The 14,283-nt window shown below is 59.8% G+C and overlaps 1 protein-coding gene across 1 annotated transcript in view; it reads left to right on the top strand.

Moving 5' to 3' along the window:
• The first annotated feature begins 2,828 nt into the window (after positions 1 to 2,828).
• Positions 2,829 to 14,283, top strand: part of psmg1 (proteasome (prosome, macropain) assembly chaperone 1) — a 35,000-nt gene continuing 23,545 nt past the window's right edge. Inside the window, exon 1 of the mRNA XM_041211549.1 lies at positions 2,829 to 2,985. Within this exon, the coding sequence (XP_041067483.1) occupies positions 2,882 to 2,985 (104 nt within the window). The 5' untranslated portion in view covers positions 2,829 to 2,881. The remainder of the gene's footprint in view (positions 2,986 to 14,283) is intronic.

Raw genomic sequence — 14,283 nt, 5'->3', positions numbered from 1 at the left:
ACCCACATTCCTGCCTACCCTCAAATAAGCTTTCACCCCCTTGTTAATCATGCATCTATCTAGTTCTGCCTTAAAAATATTCAAATACTCTGTTTCCACCACCTTTTGAGGAAAAGAGTTCCAAAGACTCACGACCCTCTGAGAGAAAAATCTTTCTCTTTATCTCTGTCTTAAATGAGTGTCCCCTTATTTTTAAACAGTGACCCCCCCCCCAGATAAAGATTCTTCCAAAAGGGGAAACATCCTCTCCACATTCACCCTGTCAAGACCCCTCAGGATCTAATAGGTTTCAATTGAGTTGTCTCTTACTCTTCTAAATTCCAGTGGATACAAGCCTCACCTGTCCAGCCTTTCCTTACAGGCCAACCTGCCCATTCAAGGGTCATGAGGACTCGAAACGTCAACTCTTTTCTTCTCCGCCGATGCTGCCAGACCTGCTGAGTTTTTCCAGGTAATTCTGTTTTTGTTTTGGATTTCCAGCATCCGCAGTTTTTTTGTTTTTATCATTCCAGGTAATAGTTTAGTGAACATTTCCTGAACTGCTTCTAACGCATCTACATCTTTCTTTAAATAAGGAGACCAGTACTGCACACAATACACCAGATGTGGTCTCACCAATGCCCTGCACAACTGAAGCATAACCTTCCTATTTTTGTAATCAATTTCTAACCCCCCCCCCCACACACAATAAATGATAACATTCTATTAGCTTTCCTAATTACCTGCTGTACCTGGATACTAACCTATTGTGATTCATGCACTAGGACACCCAGATCCCTCTGAATATCAGCTTTGCAATCTCTCACCATTTTAGATAATAAAATTCCTTTTTACTCTTCCTGCCAAAATGAATGATTTCACATTTGCCCACATTAGACTCTAGATGTTAGATCTTTGCCCACTCACTTAACCTATCTATGTCACTTTGTAGCCTCCTTCCATCCTCTTCACAATTTACTTTCCTACCTATCTTTGTGTTGTTAGCAAATTTAGCCACCATTCCTTCGGTCCCTTAATCCTTTAGTCTGTTAATTATAAACTTATAAAATTAATGCGAACAGTTTAATTTTGCTATTATAAGTTTGTCAGACAGCATGTGCTTTATCCACAACTCGTCCGTCAGAAATGCGCTACACGTGTGGTTCACATGGATGGCTATTTTAGAAGGTGGCTCGGAATTATAAATTTAGCATTGACTAGGATAATTTACGGTCAATAAAAAGGCCAAACCCCTACTTTGCTATTATAAAAGGAAATTCAGACACCTTCAATAAATTTGCAGTTACTGGAAGAAAAATTTCCCCTAATTTTCTCCCCACTTGTCCTCTACCACTCTTGATGCCCATTCACGTAGTCTAACTCATTCTTTAATTTTTAATAATACATGTGTCTATGTGTTCTATGAGTGTCTGGTTAGGGCTGCTGCTTGCAAACTTAAACAAAATTACCTGGAAAAACTCAGCAAGTCTGGCAGCATCGGCGGAGAAGAGAAGAGTTGATGTTTCGAGTCCTCATGACCCTTCGACAGAAGGCGAATCCCAGGAAGGGGTGAAATATAAGCTGGCTTAAGGTGGTGGGGGGGTGGGGTTGGGTGGGGGGAGAGAAGTGGAGGAGGGTGGGGTGGTTGTAGGCAAAAGCAGTGATAGCAGCAGATCATCAAAAGATGTCACAGACAACAGAACAAAAGAACACATAGGTGTCGAAGTTGGTGATATTATCTAAACGAATGTGCTAATTAAGAATGGATGGTAGGGCACTCAAGGTACAGCTCTAGTGGGGGTGGGGGGAGCATAAAAGATTTAAAAATATTTTAAAATAATAGAAATAGGTGGGAAAAAGAAAAATCTATATAATTTATTGGAGAAAAAAAAGGAAGGGGGAAGAAACAGAAAGGGGGGGTGGGGATGGAGGGGGGAGGTCAAGACCTAAAGTTGTTGAATTCAATATTCAGTCCGGAAGGCTGTAAGGTGCCTAGTCGGAAGATGAGGTGTTGTTCCTCCACTTTGCGTTGGGCTTCACTGGAACAATGCAGCAAGCCAAGGACAGACATGTGGGCAAGAGAGCAGGGTGGAGTGTTGAAATGGCAAGCGACAGGGAAGTTTGGGTTATTCTTGCGGACAGACTGCAGGTGTTCTGCAAAGCGGTCGCCCAGTTTACGTTTGGTCTCTCCAATGTAGAGGAGACCACATTGGGAGCAATGAATATAGTAGACTAAGTTGGGGGAAATGCAAGTGAAATGTTGCTTCACTTGAAAGGAGTGTTTGGGCCCTTGGATGGTGAGGAGAGAGGAAGTGAAGGGGCAGGTATTGCATCTTTTGCGTGGGCATGGGGTTGTGCCATAAGTGGGGGTTGGGGAGTAGGGGGTGATGGAGCAGTAGACCAGGGTGTCCCGGAGGGACCGATCCCTACGGAATGCCGCCGGGGGTGTGAAGGGAAGATGTGTTTGGTGGTGGCATCATGCTGGAGTTGGCGGAAATGGCGGAGGATGATCCTTTGAATGCAGAGGCTGGTGGGGTGATAAGTAAGGACAAGGGGGACCCTATCATGTTTCTGGGAGGGAGGAGAAGGCGTGAGGGCGGATGCGCGGGAGATGGGCCGGACACGGTTGAGGGCCCTGTCGGTTAAGGAAGAAGGAGGACATGTCAGAGGAACTGTTTTTGAAGGTAGCATCATCTTCCGCTTGCAAACTTTAGGTTGTTTAGACTGTGATGGTAGGACCGCCCTCTGGCGGTCGCAGAGAGTCACTGTAGGGGAGGGACCGCCCTCTGGCGGTAGCGATGAGTCAGTGCAGGAGCGCGGGAGGGAGCACCATCTGGTGGTGGCGGAGAGTCGGTGCAGCAGCAGCGGCGGCGGCGGCGGCGGGCGGGCCTCCCTCTTGGTCATGGCCACGTTTTTCGGGGAGGTTCTGCCGGTTTTCTCCCGGGCGGTGGACGAAGAGGAGGAGGAGGAGGATCAGGAGATCCGGAGAGAATTGGAGGGCCGCAGGTGAGGCCAGGGCCGGACCAGGATCCAGCCGCTGAGGCCCCGCAGCCCGAGGCTTTAACCCGGGCGGCTCGGAGTGAAATGGGGATTAATCCCTGCTCGATTGGAGTTAACTCCGGTTCGACACCGGGACTGGCTCCGGTTCGACACCGGGACTGGCTCCGGTTTGACACCGGGAGTGACTCAGGTTTGACACAGGGACTGGCTCCGGTTTGACACCGGGACTGGCTCCGGTTCGACACCGGGACTGGCTCCGGTTTGACACCGGGAGTGACTCAGGTTTGACACAGGGAGTGACTCCGGTTTGACACCGGGAGTGACTCAGGTTTGACACAGGGACTGGCTCCGGTTTGACACCGGGAGTGACTCAGGTTTGACACAGGGACTGGCTCCGGTTTGACACCGGGAGTGACTCAGGTTTGACACAAGGACTGACTCCGGGTCAGCACCGGGACTGACTCCGGGTCGGCACCGGGACTGACTCAGGTTTGACACCGGCAGTGACTCCGGTTCGACACCGGCAGTGACTCCGGTTCGACGCCGGGACTGACTCCGGTTCGACACCGGGACTGGCTCCGGTTTGACACCGGGACTGGCTCCGGTTCGACACCGGGACTGGCTCCGGTTTGACACCGGGAGTGACTCAGGTTTGACACAGGGACTGGCTCCGGTTTGACACCGGGAGTGACTCAGGTTTGACACAGGGACTGGCTCCGGTTTGACACCGGGAGTGACTCAGGTTTGACACAGGGACTGGCTCCGGTTTGACACCGGGAGTGATTCCGGTTCGACACAGGGAGTGACTCCGGTTCGACGCCGGGAGTGACTCCAGTTCGACGCCGGTACTGACTCTGGTTGGACACCGGGACTGACTCAGGTTCGACACCGGGACTGACTCCGGTTCGATACCGGCAGTGACTCCAGTTCGACACCGGCAGTGACTCCGGTTCGACACGGGGACTGACTCCGGTTCGACACGGGGACTGACTCCGGTTCGACACGGGGACTGGCTCCGGTTTGACACAGGGACTGGCTCCAGGTCGGCACCGGGAGTGACTCAGGTTGGACACAAGGACTGACTCCGGGTCAGCACCGGGACTGACTCCGGATCGGCACCGGGACTGACTCTGGATCGGCACCGGGACTGACTCTGGATAGGCACTGGGACTGACTCAGGTTTGACATCGGGACTGACTCAGGTTCGACACTGGGACTGACTCCGGTTCGACACCGGCATTGACTCTGGTTCGACACCGGCAGTGACACCGGTTCGACACCGGCAATGACTCCGGTTCGACACCGGGACTGGCTCCGGATCGACGGGGGATTGACTCCGGTTCGACACGGGGACTGGCTCCGGTTCGACACCGGGAGTGACTCCGGTTCGACACCGGGATTGACTCCGGTTCGACACCGGGATTGACTCCGGTTCGACACCGGGATTGACTCCGGTTCGACACCGGGAGTGACTCCGGTTCGACACCGGGAGTGACTCCGGTTCGACACCGGGAGTGACCCCGGTTCGACACCGGGAGTGACCCCGGTTCGACACCGGGAGTGACCCCGGTTCGACACCGGGATTGACCCCGGTTGGACACCGGGACTGACTCCGGTTGGACACCGGGACTGACTCCGGTTCGACACCGGGAGTGACTCCGGTTCGACACCGGGAGTGACTCGGGTTCGACACCGGGAGTGACTCGGGTTCGACACCGGGAGTGACTCGGGTTCGACACAGGGACTGACTCCGGGTCGGCACCGGGACTGACTCCGGGTCGGCACCGGGAATGATTCAGGTTGGACACAAGGACTGACTCCGGGTCAGCACCGGGACTGACTCCGGATTGGCACCGGGACTGACTCCGGATTGGCACTGGGAGTGACTCAGGTTTGACACCAGGACTGACTCAGGTTCGACACCGGGACTGACTCCGGTTTGACACCGGGACTGACTCCGGTTTGACACCGGGAGTGACTCCGGTTTGACACCGGGAGTGACTCCGGTTTGACACCGGGAGTGACTCCGGTTTGACACCGGGAGTGACTCCGGTTTGACACCGGGAGTGACTCCGGTTTGACACCGGGAGTGACTCCGGTTTGACACCGGGAGTGACTCCGGTTTGACACCGGGAGTGACTCCGGTTTGACACCGGGAGTGACTCCGGTTTGACACCGGGAGTGACTCCGGTTTGACACCGGGAGTGATTCCGGTTTGACACAGGGAGTGATTCCGGTTTGACACAGGGAGTGACTCCGGTTTGACACAGGGAATGACACTGGTTTGACTCCGGTTTGACACCGGGAGTGACTGCGGTTTGACACAGGGAGTGACTCCGGTTTGACACAGGGAGTGACTCCGGGTCGGCACCGGGACTGACTCCGGATCGGCACTGGGACTGACTCCGAATTGGCACCGGGAGTGACTCAGGTTGGACAGAAGGACTGACTCCGGGTCAGCACCGGGACTGACTCTGGATCGGCACCGGGACTGACTCCGGATCGGCACCGGGACTGACTCAGGTTTGACATTGGGACTGACTCTGGTTCGACACTGGCAGTGACTCCAGTTCGACACCGGGACTGACTCCGGTTCGACACGGGGACTGGCTCCGGTTCGACACGGGGACTGGCTCCGGTTCGACACGGGGACTGACTCCTTTTTGACACCGGGAGTGACTCCGGTTGGACACCGGGAGTGACTCTGGTTGGACACCGGGAGTGACTCCGGTTCGACACCGGGAGTGACTCCGGTTCGACACCGGGAGTGACTCCGGTTCGACACCGGGAGTGACTCCGGTTCAACACCGGGACTGACTCCGGATCGGCACCGGGAGTGACTCCGGTTTGACACCGGGACTGACTCAGGTTCGACACTGGGACTGACTCCGGTTCGACACAGGTAGTGACTCCGGTTCGACACAGGTAGTGACTCCGGTTCGACACCGGGAGTGACTCCGGTTCGATACCGGTACTGACTCCGGTTGGACACCGGGACTGACTCAGGTTCGACACCGGGACTGACTCAGGTTCGACACCTGGAGTGACTCCAGTTCGACACCGGCAGTGACTCTGGTTTGACACCGGGACTGACTCCGGTTCGACACGGGGACTGACTCCGGTTCGACACGGGGACTGACTCCGGTTCGACACGGGGACTGACTCCGGTTTGACACGGGGACTGGCTCCGGTTTGACACGGGGACTGGCTCCGGGTCAGCACCGGGAGTGACTCAGGTTGGACACAAGGACTGACTCCGGGTCAGCACCGGGACTGACTCTGGATCGGCACCGGGACTGACTCCGGATCGGCACCGGGACTGACTCAGGTTCGACACAGGGAGTGACTCTGGTTCGACACCGGGAGTGACTCCGGTTCGACACCGGTGCTGACTCAGGTTCGACACCGGGACTGACTCAGGTTCGACACCGGGACTGACTCCGGTTCGACACCGGCAGTGACTCCTGGTTCGACACCGGCAGTGACTCCGGTTCGACACGGGGACTGGCTCCGGTTTGACACGGGGACTGGCTACGGTTCGACACGGGGAGAGACTCCGGTTCGACACCGGGACTGACTCAGGTTCGACACCGGGACTGGCTCCGGTTCGACAGCGGGAGTGACTCCGGTTCGACACCGGGAGTGACTCCGGTTCGACACCGGGAGTGACTCCGGTTCGACACCGGGAGTGACTCCGGTTCGACACCGGGAGTGACTCCGGTTCGAAACCGGGAGTGACTCTGGTTCGACACCGGGACTGACTCAAGTTCGACACCGGGACTGGCTCCGGTTCGACACGGGGACTGGCTCCGGGTCGACACCGGGAGTGACTCCGGTTCGACACCGGGAGTGACTCCGGTTCGACACCGGGAGTGACTCCGGTTCGACACCGGGAGTGACTCCGGTTCGACACCGGGACTGACTCCGGTTCGACACCGGGACTGACTCCGGTTCGACACCGGGAGTGACTCCGGTTCGACCCCGGGACTGACTCCGGTTCGACCCCGGGACTGACTCCGGTTCGACCCCGGGACTGGCTCCGGTTCGACACCGGGACTGGCTCCGGTTCGACACCGGGACTGACTCCGGATCGGCACCGGGAGTGACTCAGGTTCGACACCGGGACTGACTCAGGTTCGACACCGGGACTGACTCAGGTTCGACACCGGGACTGACTCAGGTTCGACACCGGGACTGACTCCAGTTCGACACCAGGAGTGACTCCGGTTGGACACCGGGAGTGACTCCGGTTCGACACAGGGAGTGACTCCGGTTCGACACCGGGAGTGACTCCGGTTCGACACCGGGAGTGACTCCTGTTCGACACCGGTACTGACTCCGGTTCGACACCGGGACTGACTCAGGTTCGACACCGGGACTGACTCAGGTTCGACACCGGGAGTGACTCCGGTTCGACACTGGCAGTGACTCCGGTTCGACCCCGGGAGTGACTCTGGTTCGACCCCGGGAGTGATTCCGGTTCGACCCCGGGAGTGACTCCGGTTCGACACCGGGACTGGTTCCGGTTCGACACGGGGATTGGCTCCCGGTCGGCACTGGGAATGACTCAGGTTGGACACAAGGACTGATTCCGGGTCAGCACCGGGACTGACTCCAGATCGGCACCGGGACTGACTCCGGATCGGCACCGGGACTGACTCCGGATCGGCACTGGGAGTGACTCAGGTTTGACACCGGTACTGACTCAGGTTCGACACTGGGACTGACTCAGGTTCGACACCGGGACTGACTCCGGTTCGACACCGGCAGTGACTCCTGGTTCGACACCGGCAGTGACTCCGGTTCGACACGGGGACTGACTCCGGTTTGACACGGGGACTGGCTACGGTTCGACATGGGGAGAGACTCCGGTTCGACACCGGGACTGACTCAGGTTCGACACCGGGACTGGCTCCGGTTCGACACGGGGACTGGCACCGGGTCGACACCGGGAGTGACTCCGGTTCGACAGCGGGAGTGACTCCGGTTCGACACCGGGAGTGACTCCGGTTCGACACCGGGAGTGACTCCGGTTCGACACCGGGAGTGACTCCGGTTCGACACCGGGAGTGACTCCGGTTCGACACCGGGAGTGACTCCGGTTCGACACCGGGACTGACTCCGGTTCGACACCGGGAGTGACTCCGGTTCGACCCCGGGACTGACTCCGGTTCGACCCCGGGACTGACTCCGGTTCGACCCCGGGACTGGCTCCGGTTCGACACCGGGACTGGCTCCGGTTCGACACTGGGACTGGCTCCGGTTCGACACTGGGAGTGACTCAGGTTCGACACCGGGACTGACTCAGGTTCGACACCGGGACTGACTCAGGTTCGACACCGGGACTGACTCAGGTTCGACACCGGGACTGACTCAGGTTCGACACCGGGAGTGACTCCGGTTGGACACCGGGAGTGACTCCGGTTCGACACAGGGAGTGACTCCGGTTCGACACCGGGAGTGACTCCGGTTCGACACCGGGAGTGACTCCTGTTCGGCACCGGGACTGACTCCGGTTCGACACCGGGACTGACTCAGGTTCGACACCGGGACTGACTCAGGTTCGACACCGGGAGTGACTCCGGTTCGACACTGGCAGTGACTCCGGTTCGACCCCGGGAGTGATTCCGGTTCGACCCCGGGAGTGACTCCGGTTCGACACCGGGACTGGTTCCGGTTCGACACGGGGATTGGCTCCCGGTCGGCACCGGGAATGACTCAGGTTGGACACAAGGACTGATTCCGGGTCAGCACCGGGACTGACTCCAGATCGGCACCGGGACTGACTCCGGATCGGCACCGGGACTGACTCCGGATCGGCACTGGGAGTGACTCAGGTTTGACACCGGTACTGACTCAGGTTCGACACTGGGACTGACTCAGGTTCGACACCGGGACTGACTCAGGTTCGACACCGGGACTGACTCAGGTTCGACACCGGGACTGACTCCGGTTCGACACGTGGACTGGCTCCGGGTCGACACCGGGACTGACTCCGGTTCGACACCGGGAGAGACTCCGGTTCGACACCGGGAGTGACTCCGGTTCGACACCGGGACTGACTCCGGATCGGCACCGGGACTGACTCCGGATCGGCACCGGGACTGACTCCGGATCGGCACTGGGAGTGACTCAGGTTCGACACCGGTACTGACTCAGGTTCGACACTGGGACTGACTCAGGTTCGACACCGGGACTGACTCAGGTTCGACACCGGGACTGATTCAGGTTCGACACGGGGACTGGCTCCGGGTCGGCACCGGGAATGACTCAAGTTGGACACAAGGACTGACTCCTGATCGGCACCGGGACTGACTCCGGATCGGCACTGGGAGTGACTCAGGTTCGACACCGGGACTGACTCCAGTTCGACACCAGGAGTGACTCCGGTTGGACACCGGGAGTGACTCCGGTTCGACACAGGGAGTGACTCCGGTTCGACACCGGGAGTGACTCCGGTTCGACACCGGGAGTGACTCCTGTTCGACACCGGTACTGACTCCGGTTCGACACCGGGACTGACTCAGGTTCGACACCGGGACTGACTCAGGATCGACACCGGGAGTGACTCCGGTTCGACACTGGCAGTGACTCCGGTTCGACCCCGGGAGTGACTCTGGTTCGACCCCGGGAGTGATTCCGGTTCGACCCCGGGAGTGACTCCGGTTCGACACCGGGACTGGTTCCGGTTCGACACGGGGATTGGCTCCCGGTCGGCACCGGGAATGACTCAGGTTGGACACAAGGACTGATTCTGGGTCAGCACCGGGACTGACTCCAGATCGGCACCGGGACTGACTCCGGATCGGCACCGGGACTGACTCCGGATCGGCACTGGGAGTGACTCAGGTTTGACACCGGTACTGACTCAGGTTCGACACTGGGACTGACTCAGGTTCGACACCGGGACTGACTCAGGTTCGACACCGGGACTGACTCAGGTTCGACACCGGGACTGACTCCAGTTCGACACCAGGAGTGACTCCGGTTGGACACCGGGAGTGACTCCGGTTCGACACAGGGACTGACTCAGGTTCGACACCGGGACTGACTCCGGTTCGACACCGGCAGTGACTCCTGGTTCGACACCGGCAGTGACTCCGGTTCGACACGGGGACTGGCTCCGGTTTGACACGGGGACTGGCTACGGTTCGACACGGGGAGAGACTCCGGTTCGACACCGGGACTGACTCAGGTTCGACACCGGGACTGGCTCCGGTTCGACAGCGGGAGTGACTCCGGTTCGACACCGGGAGTGACTCCGGTTCGACACCGGGAGTGACTCCGGTTCGACACCGGGAGTGACTCCGGTTCGACACCGGGAGTGACTCCGGTTCGACACCGGGAGTGACTCCGGTTCGACACCGGGACTGACTCCGGTTCGACACCGGCAGTGACTCCTGGTTCGACACCGGCAGTGACTCCGGTTCGACACGGGGACTGACTCCGGTTTGACACGGGGACTGGCTACGGTTCGACATGGGGAGAGACTCCGGTTCGACACCGGGACTGACTCAGGTTCGACACCGGGACTGGCTCCGGTTCGACACGGGGACTGGCACCGGGTCGACACCGGGAGTGACTCCGGTTCGACAGCGGGAGTGACTCCGGTTCGACACCGGGAGTGACTCCGGTTCGACACCGGGAGTGACTCCGGTTCGACACCGGGAGTGACTCCGGTTCGACACCGGGAGTGACTCCGGTTCGACACCGGGAGTGACTCCGGTTCGACACCGGGACTGACTCCGGTTCGACACCGGGAGTGACTCCGGTTCGACCCCGGGACTGACTCCGGTTCGACCCCGGGACTGACTCCGGTTCGACCCCGGGACTGGCTCCGGTTCGACACCGGGACTGGCTCCGGTTCGACACTGGGACTGGCTCCGGTTCGACACTGGGAGTGACTCAGGTTCGACACCGGGACTGACTCAGGTTCGACACCGGGACTGACTCAGGTTCGACACCGGGACTGACTCAGGTTCGACACCGGGACTGACTCAGGTTCGACACCGGGAGTGACTCCGGTTGGACACCGGGAGTGACTCCGGTTCGACACAGGGAGTGACTCCGGTTCGACACCGGGAGTGACTCCGGTTCGACACCGGGAGTGACTCCTGTTCGGCACCGGGACTGACTCCGGTTCGACACCGGGACTGACTCAGGTTCGACACCGGGACTGACTCAGGTTCGACACCGGGAGTGACTCCGGTTCGACACTGGCAGTGACTCCGGTTCGACCCCGGGAGTGATTCCGGTTCGACCCCGGGAGTGACTCCGGTTCGACACCGGGACTGGTTCCGGTTCGACACGGGGATTGGCTCCCGGTCGGCACCGGGAATGACTCAGGTTGGACACAAGGACTGATTCCGGGTCAGCACCGGGACTGACTCCAGATCGGCACCGGGACTGACTCCGGATCGGCACCGGGACTGACTCCGGATCGGCACTGGGAGTGACTCAGGTTTGACACCGGTACTGACTCAGGTTCGACACTGGGACTGACTCAGGTTCGACACCGGGACTGACTCAGGTTCGACACCGGGACTGACTCAGGTTCGACACCGGGACTGACTCCGGTTCGACACGTGGACTGGCTCCGGGTCGACACCGGGACTGACTCCGGTTCGACACCGGGAGAGACTCCGGTTCGACACCGGGAGTGACTCCGGTTCGACACCGGGACTGACTCCGGATCGGCACCGGGACTGACTCCGGATCGGCACCGGGACTGACTCCGGATCGGCACTGGGAGTGACTCAGGTTCGACACCGGTACTGACTCAGGTTCGACACTGGGACTGACTCAGGTTCGACACCGGGACTGACTCAGGTTCGACACCGGGACTGATTCAGGTTCGACACGGGGACTGGCTCCGGGTCGGCACCGGGAATGACTCAAGTTGGACACAAGGACTGACTCCTGATCGGCACCGGGACTGACTCCGGATCGGCACTGGGAGTGACTCAGGTTCGACACCGGGACTGACTCCAGTTCGACACCAGGAGTGACTCCGGTTGGACACCGGGAGTGACTCCGGTTCGACACAGGGAGTGACTCCGGTTCGACACCGGGAGTGACTCCGGTTCGACACCGGGAGTGACTCCTGTTCGACACCGGTACTGACTCCGGTTCGACACCGGGACTGACTCAGGTTCGACACCGGGACTGACTCAGGATCGACACCGGGAGTGACTCCGGTTCGACACTGGCAGTGACTCCGGTTCGACCCCGGGAGTGACTCTGGTTCGACCCCGGGAGTGATTCCGGTTCGACCCCGGGAGTGACTCCGGTTCGACACCGGGACTGGTTCCGGTTCGACACGGGGATTGGCTCCCGGTCGGCACCGGGAATGACTCAGGTTGGACACAAGGACTGATTCTGGGTCAGCACCGGGACTGACTCCAGATCGGCACCGGGACTGACTCCGGATCGGCACCGGGACTGACTCCGGATCGGCACTGGGAGTGACTCAGGTTTGACACCGGTACTGACTCAGGTTCGACACTGGGACTGACTCAGGTTCGACACCGGGACTGACTCAGGTTCGACACCGGGACTGACTCAGGTTCGACACCGGGACTGACTCCAGTTCGACACCAGGAGTGACTCCGGTTGGACACCGGGAGTGACTCCGGTTCGACACAGGGACTGACTCAGGTTCGACACCGGGACTGACTCCGGTTCGACACCGGCAGTGACTCCTGGTTCGACACCGGCAGTGACTCCGGTTCGACACGGGGACTGGCTCCGGTTTGACACGGGGACTGGCTACGGTTCGACACGGGGAGAGACTCCGGTTCGACACCGGGACTGACTCAGGTTCGACACCGGGACTGGCTCCGGTTCGACAGCGGGAGTGACTCCGGTTCGACACCGGGAGTGACTCCGGTTCGACAGCGGGAGTGACTCCGGTTCGACACCGGGAGTGACTCCGGTTCGACACCGGGAGTGACTCCGGTTCGAAACCGGGAGTGACTCTGGTTCGACACCGGGACTGACTCAAGTTCGACACCGGGACTGGCTCCGGTTCGACACGGGGACTGGCTCCGGGTCGACACCGGGAGTGACTCCGGTTCGACACCGGGAGTGACTCCGGTTCGACACCGGGAGTGACTCCGGTTCGACACCGGGAGTGACTCCGGTTCGACACCGGGACTGACTCCGGTTCGACACCGGGACTGACTCCGGTTCGACACCGGGAGTGACTCCGGTTCGACCCCGGGACTGACTCCGGTTCGACCCCGGGACTGACTCCGGTTCGACCCCGGGACTGGCTCCGGTTCGACACCGGGACTGGCTCCGGTTCGACACCGGGACTGACTCCGGATCGGCACCGGGAGTGACTCAGGTTCGACACCGGGACTGACTCAGGTTCGACACCGGGACTGACTCAGGTTCGACACCGGGACTGACTCAGGTTCGACACCGGGACTGACTCCAGTTCGACACCAGGAGTGACTCCGGTTGGACACCGGGAGTGACTCCGGTTCGACACAGGGAGTGACTCCGGTTCGACACCGGGAGTGACTCCGGTTCGACACCGGGAGTGACTCCTGTTCGACACCGGTACTGACTCCGGTTCGACACCGGGACTGACTCAGGTTCGACACCGGGACTGACTCAGGTTCGACACCGGGAGTGACTCCGGTTCGACACTGGCAGTGACTCCGGTTCGACCCCGGGAGTGACTCTGGTTCGACCCCGGGAGTGATTCCGGTTCGACCCCGGGAGTGACTCCGGTTCGACACCGGGACTGGTTCCGGTTCGACACGGGGATTGGCTCCCGGTCGGCACTGGGAATGACTCAGGTTGGACACAAGGACTGATTCCGGGTCAGCACCGGGACTGACTCCAGATCGGCACCGGGACTGACTCCGGATCGGCACCGGGACTGACTCCGGATCGGCACTGGGAGTGACTCAGGTTTGACACCGGTACTGACTCAGGTTCGACACTGGGACTGACTCAGGTTCGACACCGGGACTGACTCCGGTTCGACACCGGCAGTGACTCCTGGTTCGACACCGGCAGTGACTCCGGTTCGACACGGGGACTGACTCCGGTTTGACACGGGGACTGGCTACGGTTCGACATGGGGAGAGACTCCGGTTCGACACCGGGACTGACTCAGGTTCGACACCGGGACTGGCTCCGGTTCGACACGGGGACTGGCACCGGGTCGACACCGGGAGTGACTCCGGTTCGACAGCGGGAGTGACTCCGGTTCGACACCGGGAGTGACTCCGGTTCGACACCGGGAGTGACTCCGGTTCGACACCGGGAGTGACTCCGGTTCGACACCGG

Source organism: Carcharodon carcharias, chromosome 18 (genome assembly GCF_017639515.1).
Source record: "Carcharodon carcharias isolate sCarCar2 chromosome 18, sCarCar2.pri, whole genome shotgun sequence".
Classification (NCBI taxonomy): Eukaryota; Metazoa; Chordata; class Chondrichthyes; order Lamniformes; family Lamnidae; genus Carcharodon; species Carcharodon carcharias.
Note: the sequence above shows the minus strand (reverse complement) of the source record. Positions and strands in the feature narration are given on the sequence as shown.